Source organism: Ochotona princeps, chromosome 3 (genome assembly GCF_030435755.1).
Source record: "Ochotona princeps isolate mOchPri1 chromosome 3, mOchPri1.hap1, whole genome shotgun sequence".
Lineage (NCBI taxonomy): Eukaryota > Metazoa > Chordata > Mammalia > Lagomorpha > Ochotonidae > Ochotona > Ochotona princeps.
In genome coordinates, this window is record NC_080834.1 from 89326860 (window position 1) to 89349449 (window position 22590).

At 46.7% G+C, this 22590-nt stretch overlaps 1 protein-coding gene across 1 annotated transcript in view; it reads left to right on the forward strand.

Annotated features, from left to right (window-relative positions):
- UMPS (uridine monophosphate synthetase) overlaps nucleotides 1–22199 on the forward strand; it is a 28817-nt gene extending 6618 nt beyond the window's left edge. Inside the window, exons 2-6 of the mRNA XM_004578263.2 lie at nucleotides 9549–9702; nucleotides 13012–13683; nucleotides 15680–15855; nucleotides 16586–16700; nucleotides 21966–22199. Coding sequence (XP_004578320.2) covers nucleotides 9549–9702; nucleotides 13012–13683; nucleotides 15680–15855; nucleotides 16586–16700; nucleotides 21966–22135 — 1287 coding nt within the window. The 3' untranslated portion in view covers nucleotides 22136–22199. The remainder of the gene's footprint in view (nucleotides 1–9548; nucleotides 9703–13011; nucleotides 13684–15679; nucleotides 15856–16585; nucleotides 16701–21965) is intronic.
- The last annotated feature ends 391 nt before the right edge of the window (nucleotides 22200–22590 follow it).

Here is a 22590-nt window from a genome sequence, read left to right on the forward strand (position 1 = left end):
CACTGCTTTGGCAGTGTCCCACAAATTTTGGAATGTTGTGTCAGAGTTTTCATTGGTTTCCATAAATTTTTTGATCTCATCTTTAATTTCTTCTCTGATCCATTGTTCGTTTAATAGCATATTGTTCAGCCTCCAAGAGTTTCTGTATTTCCTGGGGCATTTTGAATTGCTGATTTCCAGTTTCATTCCGTGGTGGTCTGAGAGGGTACATGGTATGATTCCTATCTTTTTGAAGGTATTTAGGTTTGCTTTGTGTCCTATCATGTGGTCGATCCTGGAGAAGGTGCCATGCACTGCTGAAAAAAATGTGTAATCTGTGGCCTTAGGATAAAAAATTCTATAAATATCTATCATGTCCAGTTGTTCTATTGTTTATATGAGCTCTGTTGTGTCTTTGTTGAGTTTTTGTTTTGTTGATCTGTCTATTGTTAGTGGGGTGTTAAGATCACCCACTATTATTGTGTGCATATCTATGTCTCCCCTTAAGTCCGTAAGTAATTGCTTCACGTAGCTAGGTGCGTTTGAATTTGGTGCATATATGTTCACAATGGTAGTTACTTCCTGATGGATCAGTCCCTTCACCAATATATAATGTCCTTCCCTGTCTTTTTTGATGTGTGTCAGATTGAAGTCCACATCATCTGAAATTAAGACAGCTACCCCAGCCTTTTTTTCTCGTCCATTGGCATGAAATATCTGTTTCCAACCTTTCACTTTCAGTTTCTTAGAATCTCTTCTGGTTAGATGTGTCTCTTGTAGGCAACAGATAGTTGGGTGCTGTTTGATAATCCATTCTGTTAATCTATGCCTTTTGATTGGTGAGTTCAGGCCATTTGTGTTAAGAGTTAAAATTGAGAGGTTGTGCTTTTGCCCTGCCATACTTGTTTTTGTGGGTGTTGATATCTGTGTAATTGCCCTTCCTTGTGTGGACTTTAGTGGGGAGACCTTCCTGTTTGCCATCTTTGCTTATGATTCACCTCCTTTTTTTCTGGATTTAGTGCATTTCTAAGGAGATTTTTGTAGAGCTGGTTTTGTGCTGGCATATTCTTAGCATTACATGTTTTACATAACATCATATCATCTTAAATTAAGGCAAACATGTGGTATTTAACCTTTTGTGATTGGCTCATTTCCCTTAGCATTATGGTTTCCAGTTTGGCCCATTTGGCCACAAAGAACTGCATTTTGTTTTTTTTAAAATAGCTGAGTAGTATTCCATGGAGTAGATGAACCATAGCTTTCTTATCCAATCCTCTGCTGATGGGCATTTTGGCTGCTTCCATGTTTTTGCAATTACTGATTGTGCTGCTGTGAACATTGGGATACATGTTGGTTTCTCATAAAACAGGTGGTTTGGGTATATTCCTAGGCGTGCTATTGCTGGATTATACGGTATGTTGATTTTAAGTTGTTTGAATGTTCTCCATACCGATTTCCATAGAGGCTGTACCAACCTGCAAGATTTATTTATTTTTTATTACAAAGTCAGATATACAGAGAGGAGGAAAGACAGAGAGAAAGATCTTCCGTCTGATGATTCACTCCCCAAGTGACCGCAAGGGCTGGTGCTGTGCCCATCTGAAGCTGGGAACCAGTAACCTCTTCCGTGTCTCCCATAAGGGTGCAGGGTCCCAATGCATTGGGCCGTCCTCAACTGCTTTCCCAGGCCACAAGCAGGGAGCTGGATGGGAAGTGGAGCTGCCGGGATTAGAACCAGCGCCCATATGGGATCCCAGGCATTCAAGGCAAGGATTTTAGCCTCTAGGCCACGCCGCTGGGCCCTGAAATTTATCTTCTAATTTGCACCTTTAAGTTTTTCTCAATGTGCATCCCAGTTTACATCACACTGAAGACAATGATAGAGGGATGGTAAGGGCTTTTCAAGCATGAAGTATGTATTGCGTGAGAATAAGTCTGGATACAGTGGAATGAAAATGAGTTTAAGAAAAATGTACAAAATTTCCAACTTTTCATTGGAAATACTGGGTATCAAGTTACTTTAGCATTCAGGTCTCACTATTCATTCAAGAGTAATTCAAGATCTAAGATAGTTTTTTTTTTTTTAAAGATTTATTCATTTTATTGGAAAGGCAGATGTACAGAGAGGAGGAAGGATGGAGGAAAATCTTCTGTCCAATGATTCAATCCCCAAGTGGCTAAGGGCTGGTGGTGCGCCGATCCAAAGCCAGGAGCCAGGAACTTCTTTCTGGGTCTCCCACGTGGGTGCAGGGTCCCAAGGCTTTGGGCCGTCCTTGACTGCTTTCCCAGGCCACAAGCAGGGAGCTGGATGGGAAGTTGAGCTGCCAGGATTAGAACTGGCGCTCATATGGGATCCCGGCGGGTTCAAGGCGAGGACCTTAACCATTACGCTATCACGCCGGGCCCTAAGATACGTTGTTAGTACTAGAAATTACATCCTTTGCAGCTTTAAAATATTCATAGGTTTTAAATATTTAGAAGTACAAGAATACAAAGATTTGGGGCTGCTGCAACAGTGTAACAGTCTAATTCTCCACCTGTAGCACTGGCATCCCAAACGAACATTGTTTGAGTCTTGGCTGCTTCACTTCTGATCCAGCTCCCTGCTTATGGCCTGGGAAGGCAGTGAAGGACGGCCCAAGTCCTTGGAACCTTGCACCAACATGGTACACTTTGAGGAGGCTCCAGGCTCCCAGCTTCAGACAGCTCAGTTCTGGCCGTTGCAGCTATTTGGGGGTATGAACCAGTCTCTGTCCTCACCTCTCTAAAATTTGTGTTTCAAATAAAAACAAATCTTAAAAAAAAATGCAATGTTTTTTGAAGAGATCTATTTCACCAAACAACTAAGTGGTTGTTTTTTGGTTGTTTTGTTGTTTGTTTTTGAAAAAATGGTAATGGGTAAAGCAAGCTTTGTAACATCCAGGTGTCATATGTGGAAAGGAGATAGTGCAACAGTCCTTGGTACAGTAGGCTCCGTGTGTGTGTGAATGAGGCCTCACTGAAGAGTTCTTTTGGATGAGATGGTGAGGAGGTGACAGGCTTAGATTACCCAGGGAAACGGTACCTTGGGACCACGGTTAGGCTGTGGCATCAGTGCCTGACCTTCCCTAGCCCGCATTGTGTTGCTGCAGAACTGAGTAGGCTGAGAGGGGTGTGTGTGTGTGTGTGAGAGAGAGAGTGTGTGAGTGTGTGAAGAGTCACAGAGAGATGGGGAGAGTCCAAGAGAGATCTTCTATCTACTGGTTCACTCCTCAAATGGTCGCAGTGGCCAGAGCTGAGCTGATCTGAAGCTGGGAGCCAGGAGCCTCCTCCAGGTCTCCCACATGGATGCAGGGTCCCAAGTCGTTGGATCATTTTCTATTGCTTTCCCAGGGCACAGGCAAGGAGCTGGATAGGAGGTAGAGCAGCAAGGACATGAGCTGGTGCCCATAGGGGACTCCGGCATAGAGGCATGGAGATGCTGCGCCAACATGCCAGGTCCAGCCTAATGTTTTATACTTGTATATTTGGACTTAAGTAGATGGTCATTTAATACAAAGGCATTTGTTCCCTATCCCCATCAAATTTGGGACAAACCACTGCAGGGTTAATGCTGTCTGTAATGTTGCGTTGTTAGGCTAAGTGGTACACCATTTACGATACTGATAATAGTTTTTTTGACATTTTATTTCATTATTATTATTGTTATCATTTTATGATACAGTTCCATAGGCTCCTGGCATTTCCCTTATCCCAGCCCCAATTCCCCCCCCCCACCTAGTTCCTCCATATCGTTACTAAAGTATAGTTCTTCATACACAGTCCATCATTGCGGGCATGGACAATGGCAGAGAGTCCAGCATCCTATTGTCAAGATATAGTAAACGGTTTCATTGTAAGTCCACCTTTGTAAGTAGAGATGCATACTACATTGTATCCTCACATCTGGATATGTTAGTCTCGATTTCATAGTTGCTGTACATCTCCTTAAATGAAAAGTCACAATACAAAATCAACAATAGGAAGAGAAATAGAAATTTACAATGCCATGAAGTCAAATAACATGCTACTGATAATGTGTCACTGAAGAAATTAAAAAGAAAATCAAATGAAGAAGAAAATGCTACTGTGTGATCTGAGTCATTGAATAATTTAATCACAAGAAGCTGTTTTGAAGAGATGAACTAACAAAAACAAAAATATCAAAATCCATGATACACAGCTTCTGCTGATTTTTGTTGGTGAAATGTGTCTCTTCTAGACAACAAAAAAGATGGGTTTTGTTTTTTAATCCAGTCTACTAATCTATGATGTTTGATTGAGCTTAAGCCAGTTACTTTTGGGGTTAATATGTATGGGTGGTAATTTGGTCTTGTCATTTTAGGAATGGGTTGTTCTTTGGTTTAGTCTTCTGTGGTCGTTTTACTGGGATGTTCTTCTCATTTGCCTTTGATTTTGTTTGGTGCTATTCCTCTTCTCTGTCTAGAGCATCTTATTTTTTTTTAAATTATTTTTTTAATAATCTTAGTTGATTAGGGTACAAAGGATCAAGGGCTGCAGGGTGAAAGTGGGTAATACCATTGTTTCCACATTAATATTACCATTTTTCCCTGTGTCTGGGGTCAGGGGAGAGACGAAGGGAAAAGCCCCACCCAGCCTCCCACCCATCCCAGATCCCCAACTGGAGGCGTGCTCCGAGGGTCCTGCTCAAACAGTTTTGATAGTTCAACAGTTCTGATTGCTGCCAATCTCGGCACTCCAGCACAATGAAACCTATTCAGAGTCCACTGGTTGACAGTCTCTTCATGGTTGGGGTTCTGAGATCAGCAGTTCAGTTGGAGGGATCTCCAAAGAAACTTCATCTGAGATGATTCCAGACCTGATTCTTGATTGAGTTTGCTAGTACAGGGTCCAGTGCCGTCTGCCATGACAATCAGCTTATGCACATGCTGGTTGTTGCTATTGCGGGGTCAGTTCTGTTTCCAGCCCTGTCTTCCTCGTGAACGAATGGGTGTTGCAGTCCAGCTCGATCCTACTCGCTTCATACTCGGTCCTCACGCAAACCAGTTGGAGCTGCAGCCTAGTTGGGGTGACTCCCCATAACCCCCACCAGTTCTGCCCCCTACCCTGGTTCCCATGCTTGCCAGTATATACCACAGGCTTGTCCAGTCTGTCCCATATCCCATTTAGCTCTTGTACATGTCAGTGGCCATTGAAGCCTAGTCCAGCTCAACCAACCTACTATCCAGCCCACACACATACTGGCAGGTGCCTTTCTGTTTAGCCATCCCTGCCCCTCTCCTGGTTTTCGTGCTGTCCATTGAGAGTGGTGACCCCGAGGGAGGTGCCCACTATCTCCCTACTAGGCCACTCCCACTCCCAGATTATGCACTCTCCAGGTGGTTCTGTGGTTTGACTTGGCAGAATTAGCCCCCGGTGCCAGCCTGTGCCAGCTAATGCTGCAGCTAAGCCCAACCAACCCTCACCCACTCTAATTGTTGCTTGCACCAGTCGGAACAATCAGCCCACCGTGGCCCTTCCCTTATCTAGCTCACATGAGGCCCACAGGTGTTATAGCCCTGCCTAGTCTGGTCTGCCCCCAACCCGAGTCACGCTTTCCAATGGAAGTAGTTGTCCAGCAGGGGAGCCCACATTCCCCTGTCGGCTTTGCCTCCTCCCCCTGATCATCACATGTGCTGGTTGGGCACTGCAACTACATCTGATACTGCTCATCTCGCCTTGGCATTCCTTAATGTGTACTGGTATGTGTCGCAACTGAACCTGGCTCGACCCACACTCTGTTCTGGCACTCGGACTCACCAGCGGGTGAGGTGAACAGGTTCAGCCTGGTCAGCCCCCAACCCATGCCAAGTGTATGCCAGTGGGATAATTTCCATAGCCTGTTCTGGGCTGTTTGCTATCATGTTTCTTGCACTTACCTGCAGGGTCTATGTCCTGCCAGAGGAGTTGTCCAGGCTCCTCCATCAGAAACTGTCCCAGTGCCAGATTTTGCTCCTACCAGGGGGGTCCATGAGCCAGCCCTACTCAGTTCACCTCCTGTCCTAGCAGGAACAGTGGTTGTTCCTGACTGGCCTTTCAATCCAAACTGGTTCTTGCTGTTGGATGTTTCAGCCCAGCCACAGCTCTTCCATACCCACATACAGCTCACACTTGGCCCAGTAGGGGTTGAGACCTAGCCTAGTCCATCCCACATCTATCCTGGTCTTCCTGGTCTCCAGACGGTGTTGGAGTCTGGCCTGGTTTGGTGCGTCCAGTCCTAGTCCACACTTGTGCCAGGGGAGACTACAACTGTTTCCTGATCCAAACGCAGCCCCCATTCCAGCCCATGCGCACCTTGGTGGGGACCTCAACCCAGCTAGGGTGTCCCCTTAGCTCCCCAACCATGCCTATTCCCAGCCTTAGATCACGTGCATGCCAGTGGTTGCTCTGACTCAGCTTGGCTCAGCCCCTCACTTGTCCTGGCCCCTGCCTTAGATGCTGTGGTGTAGTGTTTCTGGCTCACGCAGATCAGTAGGTGCAAGGGCCTACTTGGCATGACCTGTGCTCCAATCTGATTTCTGGTTTCGCTTGTGGGCTAAGGTTTGCTCAGTCCTGCCTGGTACACCCCATTCCATTACCAGCTGACACATTAGCCAGCTGTTGGAGCTACTTTGCCCATTTGTCCGACCCCCAGGTCTGGACCACATGTTCCTCACAGGAGCTATGACTCGCCAGGGGAGTTTCCCAAGTTCCTCCACTTGATTCACTCCCAGACCCAGTTCTCATACATGCCAATGGGTTTTAGGCTAGTGCCTGGCACAGTCTGGCCTTCTGTTTGGCCTTGTGTGAGCTGGTGAATGTTGCAGCCCAACCCACCCCACACCCAATTCAGGATGCACATTCGGGTGCTGCTGCCTTGACCAGTCCAGACTGTTGTCGGTTCCTTTATCTGTGATTGATGGCAGGCTCCTTGGTCACACCTAGCTTAGTCCATCACCACCCTAACTTGAGCTAACCAGTGGGGCTAGAATTTCTAGAGGGTTTGGCCCACGCATCCCCCCCAGAATCTACCCCTGGATATGGTGCTAGTTAATGTCATGGCCTTGCCTAATGTGACCCGTCTCCTCATCCATCATCATGTCAGGTAATAGGATATGATCCTGCTAGACAAGCCCCAAGCCTTGGCTTTTGCGTGGACTGGTGTTTGGTGGACAGCATTATTCAGTGATTACAAGTTCTTCAAAGGAAGAGTTACTGTCATTGGGAATCTTTAGGATTGATTCACATCCTAGAGGCACAGTGGGTTCAACCTGGAGCTACCTAAGCAGCGATTCAAAGAACCAAAACCCCAGAGCTCCCTGGCTGGGTGGCTAGCAGATGGAGCCTGGTGCCAAATGGCGCGCTGGCCACCCGGGGATAGCTCACCACATGCACATGGTGACTGGCGTCAGGGATCTGAGCATGAAGATGCCCTGGCCTGAGATCCTTCAGCAGCCAGCAGGCTGCAGGTAGTTCAAACCCCACTATCTAGGTCGTGCCCCTCCCCAATCCCATCCACCAATGAGGGCGGTGGGTGGACCCTGAGCCTGCCCAGTCACGGAGACCTCCCCCCTTGGTCTGTGTACTCTCCCTGAAGGGAGCAGCTTCAAGAGCCCAGGCAGGCCTGACAGGCCTGGGGACAGTTCACCACATGCACGCGGTGGCTGGCATCAGGGATCTTCATGTGCACATTTCAGGATCTTTTCCTTATGTTCAATTGAAGAGAGCTTTATGATCACGTGTTGTGGTGAAGATCTCTTTTGATCAAGCCTGTTGGGAGTTCTGTGCCCCTCCTGGATGTTATTTCCCAATTCTTTCTCCAGATTAGGGAAATTTTCCCTTGTTATTTCGTTAAATATATCTGTAAAACCAGTTTCCCTTTCTGCACCTTCTGGGATTCCCATAACTCTTAGATTTGTCCTTGTAATTGTGACTTTCAATTCTTGAATACTTTTTTTTTTTTTTTTTGCCTGATCCAGCTCTGCTTCCAGCTTTTTGTTTGCTTCCCCCTGGTGACAGGAAATATCTTCCAATTCTGAGATTCTTTGTTCTGCTTGCTTGGCTTGCTTCATTCTATTTTGGAGACTCTCCACTGTACTTTTAATTTGCCCTACTGTGTTGTTACTTTCTGATATATCAGCTCTGATTTGCTTTATTGTTGCTTTTTCTTGTGTAATATATTCCTTAAATGCTTTGAACTCTTGTATGTGCTTCTCATTGTTGATCAGAAACTTTGATGAGTTTTCTGAATTCTGTGTCCCTCATTTTCTCGATGTCTTCCTCAGTGAACCCTGAGGTTGGCATAAGGTTTTGCCCCTTTGAAGGGGAGTCTTCAGTAATATTCATTATGCCTTTGTCTCTTCTTTTGCTCTTGGTCATTGTACTTCTGGTTAGCAGAGTCTTCTCCTTGGGGCAGGTTTCTAAGCTGTGTTACCTGCAGGTCTACAGTTTGATTTTACTTATTGCTGTTGGTACACAGCTCTTTGCAGCCACTTGTGCCACTCCCTCCAGCGAGTTCCAGGTCTGGGTTCTTATGTTAGATTTCCACAAAGAACTCTGTAGTTCCAACTCCTGCCCCAGCTCCTGGCTCACCAGTCTCCACCTCCTGGAATACCATGCTGAGGCTGCACTGTTGTCTGTACAGCCTTTCTCCCACTTCCAGTTGGAGCAGGTTCCAGAATTAGGGAGACACCAGGTGTCCTATATAGCTAGGTTATTGTTGGTGCTGATCTTGCTGGAACCTGTTGAACATTAGGTCTGGGTGCAACATGGACCTATTTTAACCCATACGGTGCCAGTGTTGGTATTATTTTCCTGCGGGACCAGTGTAATCCACTTAACTCAGTGAGTTCTCATGAGCTCAGCACATGCACAGTTCACTGTTGTCCCCTGTAGTCCTAAAGCTTTTGCCACAGTGTACAAAATGGCATCTGATGTACCACTACTAGAGTTCTTGATCTGCTGGCCACCAGGTTTGAGGGCTACCCAGACCTGTCTTGGGTGGAACCTGTACTATGCTGCATTGCTGCAGTTCATTGAGTCAGAAATGAGTTCACTCCGAGCTCAGTTTATGCTCAGTCTGAATTTTCCTTGCTTTTTCCTCCTTAGGCAAAATGGTGCCCAATTTGGCTCTAGGGGGCTGACTAGGCTGTGAAATCCACCCTGTTCTTGCACTTCCTGTCTGGGATCTGCTGCTTTGTCTTTGCTCCTGGTCAAACGGCCCAGCAGAATGGACAGTTCTTTGGGCTCACCTCCCAAGCTCCCAGTGAAAATCCCTTCCCACCTGGTTGCTGGTGGAGTTCCAGCTGTTTGCTGAATGTCACTGGATTATCAGTCACAGCAACACCACACCATTGTTTTCGCTGCTTTATTGTGTATGTCAGTCTCCAGGTACCCCTCTGCTGTTACTCTGTCCTCTCCTATTTCCTGGAATATGTCCTCTGCTTCATCCTGATTCACTGTTTCCCCGTACGTTTAAACGTGTCCTTACCCTATTCTGCCATCCTGATTCTCCGCAATACTGAAAATAGTTTCTGTTTATTCTCTTACAGGTCGCAGACATCTTATTCCAAACTGCTCAAAATGCGGGGATCAGCTTTGACACTGTGTGTGGAGTACCTTACACAGCTTTGCCGCTGGCTACCGTTATCTGTTCAACCAATCAAATTCCAATGCTTATTAGAAGGAAAGAAAGCAAAGATTATGGTAAAATATCAAAGCATAAGCCTTAAATCTGTAACCCAACACTGTTAACATTTTTCTTCCTTAGGCAGTGGTGGTTTACCAGGTTCCTCTGGAGTATGCTTCATGTCATTTAGCATTGCTTCACAGCTTGTTAACTGTTGCTGCAGAAGGATCTCCTTTCCTTCAGAGTTTAGGGGTGACATGTTTTGCATTGATGAGGCAGTGAGAAGGGGGTACTTTATATTTTGCATTGTTATCTGCAAAACCCTTGACTGCAAATCACCCTTACCAGGTGTTTCCCTTCAGCAGAATGTTCTAAAAACACTTCCAGTGTGTGTGTAAATTCCATGAAGAGTGCTGCATGAATACACTTAGTCTCATAAAGCAAGATAAAAACTTCAGAGTTTGATGGGATGCATACACTATTGGTGTGCTTGATTTAAAATCTGAAAATCAGTACTTAAATTGAATTCATATTTAATAATAAAGAATTACTGAGCTTTGTGTTCTTTTATATTGGTTCAGTAATAATTTTGTAAAAGAGTCCTTATCTTTCACAGATGCATTCTAAACATTTTGTTAAAATATTTATTTATGTGAATGGCTAGTGCCAGCCTCAACAAGCTATTCCTTCAGCTTCAAGTACTGGCATCCCATATGGGCACCAGCTTGTGTTCTGGCTATTCCACTTCTCATCCAGCTCCCTGCTTGTGACCTGGGAAGGCAGTGGAGGATTGCTCAAGTCTTAGGGACCCTGCAGCCTTGCAGGAGACCCAAAAGAGGCTCTTGGCTTCAGAGCAGCTCAGCTCTGGTCCTTGTAACTACTTGGGGATTGAACCAGCAGATGCAAGGTCTTTCCTTGTCTGTCCTCTGTAAATCTGCCCTTTCCAATAAAAATTAACAACAAAGAAACCACACACACACACACACACACACACACACACTGAAACTTTTTATATGAAAGGTGGAATTACAGAGATCTTCCCTCTCAGTTTACTCCTCGAAAGCTGGGAGCTGGTCCAGACCAAACTCCGTGGCCTATAACTGGATCTTCTGTGTGAGTGGTGGGAGCCCAAGTACATGAGCATCATCTGGAGCTTTCCCAGCCTCTTGCAGGGAGTGCAGAGAAAGCAAAGAAGCTGATATTTGAGCTGATGTTTCAGTATCTGATACCAGTGTCATAAGTGGCTGCTTAATTTGCTGCACTGCAATGCTGGCCCCTAAAACCTTTTTTTAAAAGATTTATTATTTCCAAAACCTTGAGACCCCGTACCCACACAAAAAAAATTTTATTTATTTATTTGAAATGCAAAGTGACGGAGAAGGATAACTTCCCAAACAGCTTAATGGCCTGACTGAAGCTACATCTAGGGCTCCTGACTGGGTGACAGGGGCCCAGGTACTTGGGCTGCGTTTGCAGGTGCATTCACAGGGAGCTGGATCAGAAAAGCGACTGAGACCAGCGCTCCGATGTGGGAAGCTGGCATCACAAGCATTAGCTGAGTCTGCTGTGCCTCAGTGCTGGCCACTCTACATAGTTTTATGATGAAACTCGCTAGCTGGGATTTACTTTTTTTTAAAATTTGTTTTTTTTTTTATTGATTACATTGCTTTATGTGACACTGTCTCATAGACTCTGGGATTCCCCCATCCCCTCCCCATATCCTCCCTCCATGGTGGATTCCTCCACCTTGGTGCAGTATTACAGTTCAAATTCAGTCAAGATTCTTTCATTGCAAGCATAGAGTCCAGCATCTTATTGTCCAGATAAATTCAATGATTTCTTGGGGAGACCATCTCTGGTCTGAAGGCAGAGCTGGCAGACTATCATCCTGATCAATTAAAAACCACAACATATCATCAACAACAGTTTATCAAATTAATTGACATGGTATTGAGTAACCAATATGTTAAAAAATGCAAGTTCTTAACCACATCCTGTGACTACTTCATTGACATTTCAATTTTAGTTTATCCACAGAACCGGCTGCTATACAGCTTAAAATGGCTAAGGGGTACTATTCAGCTGTTTCGTGTCTATTTTCATTTTAGCATTCAGCAATTTATACTGTTGAAGCTTAATTTTGCTGAACTTGGCAGATTTTGGAATAGTTTAAACTGGCTTATAACTCTAACAGGGATTTACTTCTAAAAATCATGGAGGGGCAGAGGATGTAAAATAAATGAGATTGAATTGTTTGGTGTTTGTTTTTGTTTGAGGTTGTAATAAAAAGATAATACCAAAGTATTCCACCTTCCCCTCCCCCTTTTAAGATTTATTTGTTTTTATTGGAAAGGCAGGTGAGATTTACAGAGAGAAGGAGAGACAGAGAAAGGTCTTCTATCCCCTGGTTCACTCTCCAAGTTACCACAACGGCAAGGGCTGAGCCGATCTGAAGCCAGAAGTTTCTTCCAGTTCTTTGATGCAGGTACAGAGTCCCAAGGCTTTGGGCCATTCTCTACTGCTTCCCCAGGCCACAAGCAGGGAGCTGGAGGGGAGTGGCGGTACCATATGGGATGCTGGCACTTACAAGGCGAAAACCATGATGGTAGGCCCATGTCCCATTTTTTGAGCTATCTCAAGGATCTCTGCCAGTAGGATACTGTTATTTCTATTATATGTCCTGAAAAGTGTTTCTAGAATGTGATTATTTATAAGTGCCCAGGATTCTGTGTCTACTCTAAGCTGATTCACTTGGGTTTCCCAGCGCATCAAGGGGAGGAAAGGGATATGGAAGTGCCAAGGCAGTACTTGTGGCACATCTCAGGCGGCAGAAAGCCCACCAACTTTGGGTTTCAATACAAGACACAGGTAGTGGGAAGCATGTATCTACTCCGATGAGGCTCTGTATAGCTGTGGTCTGTATTTTGTGGTTATCTTGGTATAGCCTGTAGTACAGTTTGTATTTAGTCATACTGTATTAAGTAATTCATAAGACAGGTTAGGTTGTTGAATATTTTCCCTCCTGAATTCATAGCTTCAGATGGCCAGTGTGACTGATGGTGAGTGATACATGTTTGATAGAAAAAGGAATGATTTCATTGATGATGGATTATTCTGCTTTTTAATGTTCCTGATCTTTCAAGAAATTTCATGTTTGAAAATGTGGCCGTGAAGCACTAAGTGATGGTTGTTTCCCAGTTTGACTATAAATATTCTGTGTGTAAATGACAGAATATAGACAGCAAAGAAAGCAGTCATCATTGGCACATTGAAGATTCATCAGAACTCAGAAGTAAGATGAAGAACTAGCTCCAAATGGCTTGCCAGACAAGACTTAAACCATCCAACCTTCAAAGTTGCAATCAATAGAATGTTTTCTTTCCTAGGTACTAAGCGCCTTGTGGAAGGAACAATTAACCCGGGAGACACATGTTTAATCATTGAAGATGTCGTCACAAGTGGCTCCAGTGTTTTGGAAACCGTGGAGGTGCTTCAGAGGGAGGGCTTGAAGGTCACGGACGCCATTGTGCTGCTGGACCGGGAGCAGGGCGGCAAGGACAAGCTGCAGTCGCACGGCATCCGCCTGCACTCGGTGTGCACGCTGTCCAAGATGCTGGAGATTCTGGAGCAGCAGAAAAAAATTGATGCCCTGACGGTGGGGCGAGTGAAGAGGTTTATTCAGGAGAATGTGTTCACGGCAGCCGATCCTAATGGCTCTCTCCCTTCCGTGAAGGCAGTACCCAAAGAGCTCAGCTTTGCTGCGCGTGCCGAGCTGCCCGCGGCCCACCCAGTGGCATCAAAGCTTTTCAGGCTTATGGAGAAGAAGGCGACCAATCTGTGCCTGTCCGCTGATGTGTCCGAGGCCCGAGAGCTGTTGGAGCTGGCTGACATGTTGGGACCCAGCATCTGCATGCTCAAGACCCATGTGGACATTCTCAGTGATTTCACGCTGGATGTGGTGAAGCAGTTGACCATGCTGGCAGAACGCCATGAGTTTCTAGTATTTGAAGACCGGAAATTTGCAGATATAGGCAACACAGTGAAAAAGCAGTATGAAGGTAAGTGTATGTTGAGGAATCAGCAAGAATCAAGTCCAGCTTAAAACTGGCTGAAGAAGAAAAGGAAGTGTCTTGCCTCATAAGCCCGAAAGTCCAGCCCTAAAGCAGGTTGTCCAGCGTGTTTGGATCCAGGAACTCGAGCGATTCTGGACTTGCTTTCTCTCCATCTGTCAACTCTGCTTTCTCCTCTGTTGACGTCTTCCTCAGGTAGGCCCACTCTCTCTGCCCACCCCAAACCACCTGCTGTGGCCAGGGTAGAGATGACTTTGGTAGCTGACCTGGGCAGTAAGCCTGTTGCAGATGTGAGGTGGTTAACTGTCCATGTAAACCTCTTTTACTGCAAATGCAGTAGGAATAATTTTAATATACAAAAGTGAGCTGCAGTCCCAAAGTGGTAGCCTAGTGGCTGAAGTCCTCGCCTTACATACGCCAGTATCCCAAATGGGCGCTGGTTTGTATCCACTTCCCATCCAGCTCCCTACCTGTGGCCTGGGAAAGCAGTCAAGGAAGGCCCAAAGTCTTGGGACCCTACACCCAGGTTGAAGACCTGGAGAAAGCTCCTGGCTCCTGGCTTCAGCTGGCTCAGCTCTGGCCATTGTGGTCACTTGGGGAGTGAAACAGTGGATGGGAGATCGCTCTTTCTGTCTCTCCTTCAGTCTGTAAATCTAATTTTCCAGTTAAAAAAATAATAAATCTTTAAGAATAAGAAAAGCGAGGTGTTGAAGCCAGAAGGCAGGATACGTGAATTCTGGGCAGACTTAAGATGGCAATGGCCCTAACAGAACTTGAGTTTTGAAAACAAGTTACAGATACAGCATATGAGAGAATGGCACAAAAAGTGACCATTTGTCTTCAGGCAAGAAGGATCTGTTGACAGACTTTTTTTCCCCCAACTAGAACTTGAAAAATAGTGATAAGTACTATCCTATGTAAATTTGCTTTTTTTGTTTGTTTGTTTTTTATCTAACAGTGATGTTATCTGTATACATATATAATGCTTTTTTACTTGGTCTTGTAACATACGTGGTCGTATTTTTTGACACTCATCCTAAGTATCTTTGAGGTGTGTTGATTTTTCTTAATGCATGCATATGGCCGAGCTTAGCTTATAGGCTGGCTTATTGACCAGAAGTTATTAAAACCTTTCTGTGTTTGAGTTGGCGTAGTTTTTGCAGAAATCGGGGTTTTTTTGCTACCCTGTAAGATGAACAGAATTGCCTGCTGAAATCTGAGAAGTCAAGGAGCTCTAAGAGAACACATGGGCATGTGGAGAGAGGGAAGCCGCTGCGGAATGGAAACCGTGGCCTCTGAAGGAGGAGTTTGCGAACACAGACTTCCGAAACGCCCATCTTCCCTGGAGGCCATTTTAATAGCAAGAGCTTTATTTTCCCTGCTGTCTGCCTGCAGGAGAAAGCAGTCCGGAATTAGTGAGCCTGGGGACCCACCGGGCAGAGGAGTTGCAAGCATCTCACCCTCTGTTCTCCGCCTGGACACATAGCTGATTCTTCCTGGCTAGAATCGTCTGGAGTTTTTCCTCCCCCCCTTTTTTTTAAAAGCTTTTTTTTTTTACTTTTATTGGAAAGGCATCTTTACAGAGAGGAGAGACAGAAAGATCTTCTGTCTGCTTGTTCACACCCCAAGTGGCTGCATGACCTTGAGTTGAATCATTCTGAAACCTGACCCAAAAGCTTGTTCCAGGTCTCACAAGTGGGTACAGGATCCTAAAGCTTTGGGTCATCCTCTGCCGCTTTCCCAGGCCACAAGCAGGGAGCTGGATGGGAAGTGGAACAGCTTGTACACGAACCAGTGCCCTTGGGGGATCCCAGCACTGGAAGGAAGAGGATAAGCCAGTTGAGCTATCACACTGGTCCCCAGTCTTAAAAACATACTGCCCTCTCAGAAATGCTACTGGGAGATTGTTTTGCATTGTTATTTAGGGTAAATGATTAGAGATTTTGGTGTGGAATTGGAAACTACCTTTTCTTCTCCCTGTTAGGTGGTGTTTTTAAAATAGCTTCCTGGGCAGACCTCGTCAATGCCCACGTGGTGCCTGGCGCAGGAGTTGTGAAGGGCCTGCAGGAAGTGGGACTGCCTCTGCACCGGGGGTGCCTGCTTATCGCTGAGATGAGCTCCGCTGGCAGCCTGGCCACCGGCAGCTACACTACAGCAGCAGTAAGTGACCTCAAGATTGGGGTGAGGAAAGCCAGCACTGTTCCACCTGCACGTCCTGGGGCCACAAGACAGTGCCTGCCTCAGGGTCCTGGGCAGCTCTGCTGGGGAGTCAGCTCTTGGGAGGGTGACAGTGATTAATACCAGTTGTTTAGGGTGCCTGAATAGCTACTCTCATTTTGTTTAAAAAGATTATTTTGAAAGAATTGGAGGGGGAGAGTGAGAGAACTTCTATCTGCTTCTTTATTCCCCAGATGACTGTGGAGGACAGGGCTGCACTAGGAGGGAGCCTGGGTCTCCCACGTGGATGGCAGGGGCCCATGAATGTGGGCCATCTTCTGCTGCTTTCCCAGTCACATTAGCAGGGTGCTGGATTGGAAAGCAGAGCATCTGGGATTCCAACGGGCGGCCCTCTGGGATTCCGCTGTCCCAGCAGCTTTACTCGCTACACCACAGTGCCAGCGCTGGTAGTTAATAGCACTTTATATCTCAAATATGAAAGCAGGGAGCGGGCTGGAATGCTGGCACCACAGCGCTGGCCTGTTGCTGAAACATTTCACTTATGTGAGGTGACCTGTTTTAGATATTAGCTTGTGCTAAACTTATATGTATGAAATGGGAAAAGTTACCAGTAATATAGCAGTTTCTAAACTAATTACTAGAGGGTTTTTTCCCTTTACAGCTGTTCTGATTAAATGCCTTCTCATGATATGGTCTACTACATCCCATTTAGGTTAAAATGGCCGAGGAACATTCTGAATTTGTGATTGGTTTTATCTCCGGATCCCGTGTTAGCCCAAAGCCAGAGTTCCTTCACTTAACTCCAGGAGTTCAGTTAGAAGCAGGTGGTAAGTTCATGCATTCGTTGTTGCTGATGCTATAAGCTTGCTAAAGAGAAGCCTTCTTGGGTTTGCAAAGTAGCTTGCAGTGTAACTTTAGAATTAAAATGTAGAAAAGCACTTTTGTTGAAAATGATCTGTTCTGAATGAACCTGCAGCGTGGAGGTCAGGAACTCTGCTTTCCCAGCGTGCCCAAGCCTGGGAAGTAAACTCAGGTGGTGTGGCTGAAAAGCAGTGATGCTCAGAGAGTCTGCTCAGTCAGGGAGTCTAGGTTATAGGAATATGTAAATGTTCTCTAGACTCACTTAAGCTTTTTTCTGCTGAGTGGATGGCTGTGGTTGCCCGTGGTGGCTCCTGGAATGTACTTGGTAATAGTCCTTCTCTGTCCCCCAGAATGTGATGATCAAATGTTAGAGTCTCTGTAAAACTTATCACCCCTCAGAAAAACCTGTCATCTCTGGTTTCTCGCTGTTGTGACAGAAGTCAAAAGATACTTAAGATGTATTTTTTTTTATTGGAAAGGCACATCATATTATAAAGAGGAAGATTGTCCATCCACTTTCACTCCCCGAGTGGTCACCACGGCTGAGCCGATCAAAATCCAGGAGCTTCTTCCAGGTCGGTGCAGGGTTCCAAGGCTTTGGACCATCCTCGGCTGCCTTCCTAGGCCACAGACAAGGAGCTGGATGGGAAGGTAGAGGATTAGCCAATGATCCATTCCACCAGACCCAGCTGATCTATTTTTAAGGATTTTTAAATTGTTATTTCTATTTCAAAATCAGATATACAGAGAGGAAGCTCTTCCATCTGCTGACTCACTCCCCAAGTGCCTGCCACGGCTGGCACTGTGACATGCCAGGAGCTTCTTTGCGTCTCCCACATGGGTGCAGGGTCCCAAGGCTTGTGGCCTGGGAAAGCAGTCAAGGATGGCCGGAAGCAGGGCAGCAAGGACACATGCTGGCACCCATATGGGATCCTGGGGTGTTTAAGGTGAGGACTTTAGCTGCTAGGCCACCACTGTGGGCCCAGCTGATCTATTTTAAAGACAGCATTTCACCCTCAAATGGCTGCTTGGTCAGGAGCCTGGCATAGGTCAAAGTATGTTAGCAGGAGCTGGCTCTGAACAGCTGGGACTCAACCCAATGCTCACATCTTAACTCACTGTGCCACAATCCCAGCCCTTTAGCATCCCCCAAGAACCTCAAGGGCACTAATTGTATATACAACATAAGCACTCTTCAAATTAAGAAAATAGATGTCCCTCTGGAAACAAAGAATGTTGTAGGTTCCTGTGCTGCCTCAGATTGTAGATACTATATGGACAACTCATTCTAAGCCTTAATGCTAGTTGCCTTCGTATTGGACAACTCGGCATTTTGCAGACGATTTGGGCTCCTGGCCCTGCCATCTGGTAACCTTGTCCCTGCGTGTGGAGTTCACCTCACGTCCATACTCTAAACAGGCACATGAGCAATGTGGTGGCCAAAAGCAGGCAGTGCCTGTTTGCCCCTCAGTATTATGACTAAGTAGGATAATTAGGGCCTAACTTTTTAAAACACTTCTAGAACAGCAGGACTTAATTTTCCTTTTTGTACTTAGTGGGAAATGCAGTTCATTTTGGTGTAATTGGAGACTTCTGTCCATTCATCCACCTGTTTGAGAGGTCTTCAAAGTGCATATTTCAAACTATTTTTGCAACAAAACACATCTTTGAGGAGGCAGAACAATAATGTTCACGCAGGGCCTGGCACGGAGGCGTAGTGGCAAAAGTCCTCTCCTTGCATGCCTGGGGTCCCAGTTCTAATCCTGGTAGCCTCACTTCCCATCCAGCTCCCTGCTTGTGGCCTGGGAAAGCAGTTGAGGAGGGCCCAAAGCCTTGGGATCCTGCTCCCGCGTGGGAGACCCGGAAGAGGCTCCTGGCTTCGGATCGGCGCAGCGCTGGCCGTTGCGGCCACTTGGGGAGTGAATCATCAGACGGAGATCTTCCTCTCTTACATTTCTATGTATCTGACTTTGTGCCTGAACATTCTTTTTTAAAGAGTTTTTATTACAGTCATGCACTAAGCTGCTACTTTCACAGAAAGGTAAGGAAACCAGCCCAGTGGCAGGTTTCAGTGAAAGAATTGCCTGTGTCACTCCTCCGCTAACCTTGGCATCCCTCTTGGGCTCAGGAAGTTAAGTGCCTGGCCTGCTGTGGTGAGCTGTAGAACCTGCTGCATACCAAGCCTTTAAACCTTCCTTAGGCCCTTGACCACCTGGCTACACAGATGTAGTTTTGCTCCCATATGTGGGAGGACTAAGGCAGGAGAACCGCACGGGATACAGTGCAGCCCAAGGCCAGCTAAAACTCCAAAGACCTTTTACCCCAGGTAAAACCTTTAGTTCTGTCCCAGAACCAGGCAGATGACCTGTGGCATTGTGAGATAGCATAAATGACTCACTACCTGTGACCTAAGTGTCAGCTGAGGGAGCCAGGTCTTACGCCCCAAGGAGTAAGACTTCAGCTGCAGGAGAGTGAGCTTGGGGCTGGTGTACTCCTGCTGTGGTGAGACCCCTGCTCCCAGACCAGTACTTACACATGGAGACGCTGCAGCAGCATCAAGCTGTCATCCATGCCCAGCCGGATGGGAAGTGCTTCGTCCAGGCTTGTGCAAGCCTAGCATTCACCTGCAAAACAAAACTCTGGTCACCCCCTGACCTGGGTTGTGCTCCTAAGGATTTTTACTACCCCTCCCTTTGGGCCGGTAGCTCCAGCCACAGGGAGTTGAGTATCAAAGAGACACCGTGAAATCTGCACTGGTCGGATGGTAATGGTTCCAAGCCCAAGCCACAGAGTTACAGCCTGGCCAGGATCACGTGTGGTTGGGTGCAGCAACCTTAAGCTCCAAACTCACCCTTGTAGCAGGCAGCCCAGACTAAAGTAGGCCTTGGCTCCTCTCCATGCAGCACTGTTCTAGGGGAAGAGGAGTTGTCTAAGTGCTGGGCGTGGAGGTTGCTATAGGCTGCCAACCATTGCTCTCCAAAATCCAGCCAGTGTAATGGGGAATGAGTAGGACAGCGCCAAAGCAATGCATAGGAACTCAAGGCCAGCACCATCAGTACTACTGGTACCAACTCACCCTGCACCCCCAACCCCCTGCTGCAGAAGATGATACAGGGAGATCAGGCTAAGGCCCTCAAAGGGAATTAAAGTCAGAATGTACTACTGAATCAACACTCAAACAACATCAGGAAAGGGTCTTTTGTCTCCTAGATGTATAATTATCACCGCAGGGAAGGTACTATCGCCCATACCAGAAGTACACCATCAAAGGAATCTAAAAACTTAAGAGCCAAGTCCCATTTCAGCTCTCTTCCGGTCCACAACTAGAGCACAGGCCAGGAAGGACTCAAAGAATATGTGCCATGTTGTGAAGGGAAAAACATGCCAACCAATGATACATAAGCAAAACTACCCTTTGTGACTGAATAAATAAAGGTCTTGCACCGTCAGAAAACAGGAAATTATCACCACAGACCAGCTGTACTAAAATGTTTAGGGGAATCCTACATACCGAGGAAAGATGATTCCCATCATAAAAATGTGCAAGAATATACAACTTGCAAAAAAAAAAAAACACCCAGTCATCAAAATAACTTTTCCAGTGACTAAAATCATTACCTGAATGAAAGGTGACAGATTGGGCATAGTGGCTGAGAGTCCCAGGTTCAATGCCTGCCCGTGCAGAATGGGGCAGGCGGTGGGGACAACTGGGCCGCAGGGTAGCTGACCGGGATCACAGTCTCACCTCTCGCCACAGCCACTGCAGGCCTCCCCAATCAGGAAGAGTGTGAAAAGATCCAGGAATGTGCTGTTAGGTAAGACACTAGTTCACCAGTGAAGACACACAGGGACTGAAACCAAGAATGGCTAAGTGCATTCCATTCAGGTGGGACCCAGGAACAAGCAGAGTAAACTACTTAGACAGTAACTGTTACCAAAGTCTAGCCAGTGATGAAGAAATTCAAGTATCAGTGTAAATATACATGTTCCTTACAGCAGAGTACCCAGCTTTACAAGGCAAGCATTACTAGATGTACAGGGAATAGGCCGGTAAGCAGTAGGGGACTCCAGCTCACCTTCATCAGTGGACAGATGTTTGTGGGACCACCATCCAGTGCACGGAGCAGCCTCCAGCTCCGGCCCTGTGTTAGGCTGCAGACACAGCTTAGCAGACTTTTAAAAACCACAATCAGGGGCCCGGCGGCGTGGCCTAGCAGCTAAAGTCCTCGCCTTGAACGCCCCGGGATCCCATATGGGTGCCGGTTCTAATCCTGGCAGCTCCACTTCCCATCCAGCTCCCTGCTTGTGGCCTGGGAAAGCAGTTGAGGACGGCCCAATGCATTGGGACCCTGCACCCGCGTGGGAGACCCGGAAGAGGTTCCAGGTTCCCGGCTTCGGATCGGCGCAGCACCGGCCCGTTGTGGCTCACTTGGGGAGTGAATCATCGGACAGAAGATCTTCCTCTCTGTCTCTCCTCCTCTGTGTATATCTGGCTGTAATAAAAATGAATAAATCATTAAAAAAAAAAACCACAATCATATCTTTGCACATCAACAGAATATAGCTGTAAATCAGCAAATGCAACAGACTGAACATCAGAACAATAAAAAAAAACAAATTGAAGGAGAAATATCCAAAATTTACAGGATGTAGGAAATTCAGTGATAAAGTACCTCCCTTAAGACATCAAAAATCAGTCATCAGGCCCGGCACAGTAGCCTAACAGCTAAAGTGCTCACCCTTGCACGTAACTGGATCTGGGTGCCGGTTCTATCCCAGCAACCCTGCTTCCCATCCAGCTCCCTGCTTGTGGCCTGGGAAAGCAGTTGAGGATGGCCCAAAGCTTTGGGATCCTGCACTAATGTGGGAGACCCAGAAGAGGCTCCTGGCTTCTGCTTTGGATCAGCACGGCTCTGGCCATTGCGGTTGCTTGGGAAGTGAATCGTGAGACGGAAGATCTTCCTCTCTGTCTCTCCTCCTCTCTGTATATCTCACTTTGCAATAAAAATCTTAAAAAACAGTCCATCATCTAGCGATAATGTCGCAAGGACCCAGCAGAGCAAGCACAGCCAAGCAGGTCTCTGCCCTGGATTTCTGCAGCTCCTGGTTTTACCCATTTGCCCCACAGACAGGAATGGAAAGCCAGGGCGTGACAGTACAAGTAGTTGTGCTCAGAAAATGTCAGACAGGCTTCCCAATTTTTCTGTTAACAGCATCTTCTGTTTTTACAGGGGATAATCTTGGCCAACAGTACAACAGCCCACAAGAAGTGATCAGGCAGCGCGGTTCTGACATCATCATTGTAGGCCGGGGCATAATAGCGGCAGCCAACCGTCTAGAAGCAGCTGAGATGTACAGGAAAGCTGCTTGGGAAGCTTACCTGAGTAGACTTGATGCCTGACTCCTCGGACACGGCCCTGGGAAGGCAGGCAAGATGCCTGGTCTTCTCAGAGCCACTGGCTTGGAGTCGTCTGTGTTCCTTAGTCCTGCTTCGCTGGAGTCTCCAGCTCTTCATGAAGTGCGCTGTGACTGTAATAAACCCATTGAGATGGACGTTAGTTAGGACCCTCTGCATCCGAGAGCCCTCCTGTCTGTCCTTTTCTAGCTACCATGACGGGAAAACACGGGTGTCAGAGTGGGGGGAGGGTAATGATCCACAGGGTCCAGGGGCACCGGTATCCCATGAGCGACTCCACTCCCTGCTTATGCAGCTGGGAAGGCAGCGGAGCACGGCCCAAGACCTTGGACTCCTGCACTCACGTGGCAGACCCAGAGGAAGCTCCTGGCTTCAGCCCGGCTGTTGCAGCCACTTGAGGAGTGAGCCACCAGATGGAAGCTCTTGCTCACTTTGCCTCT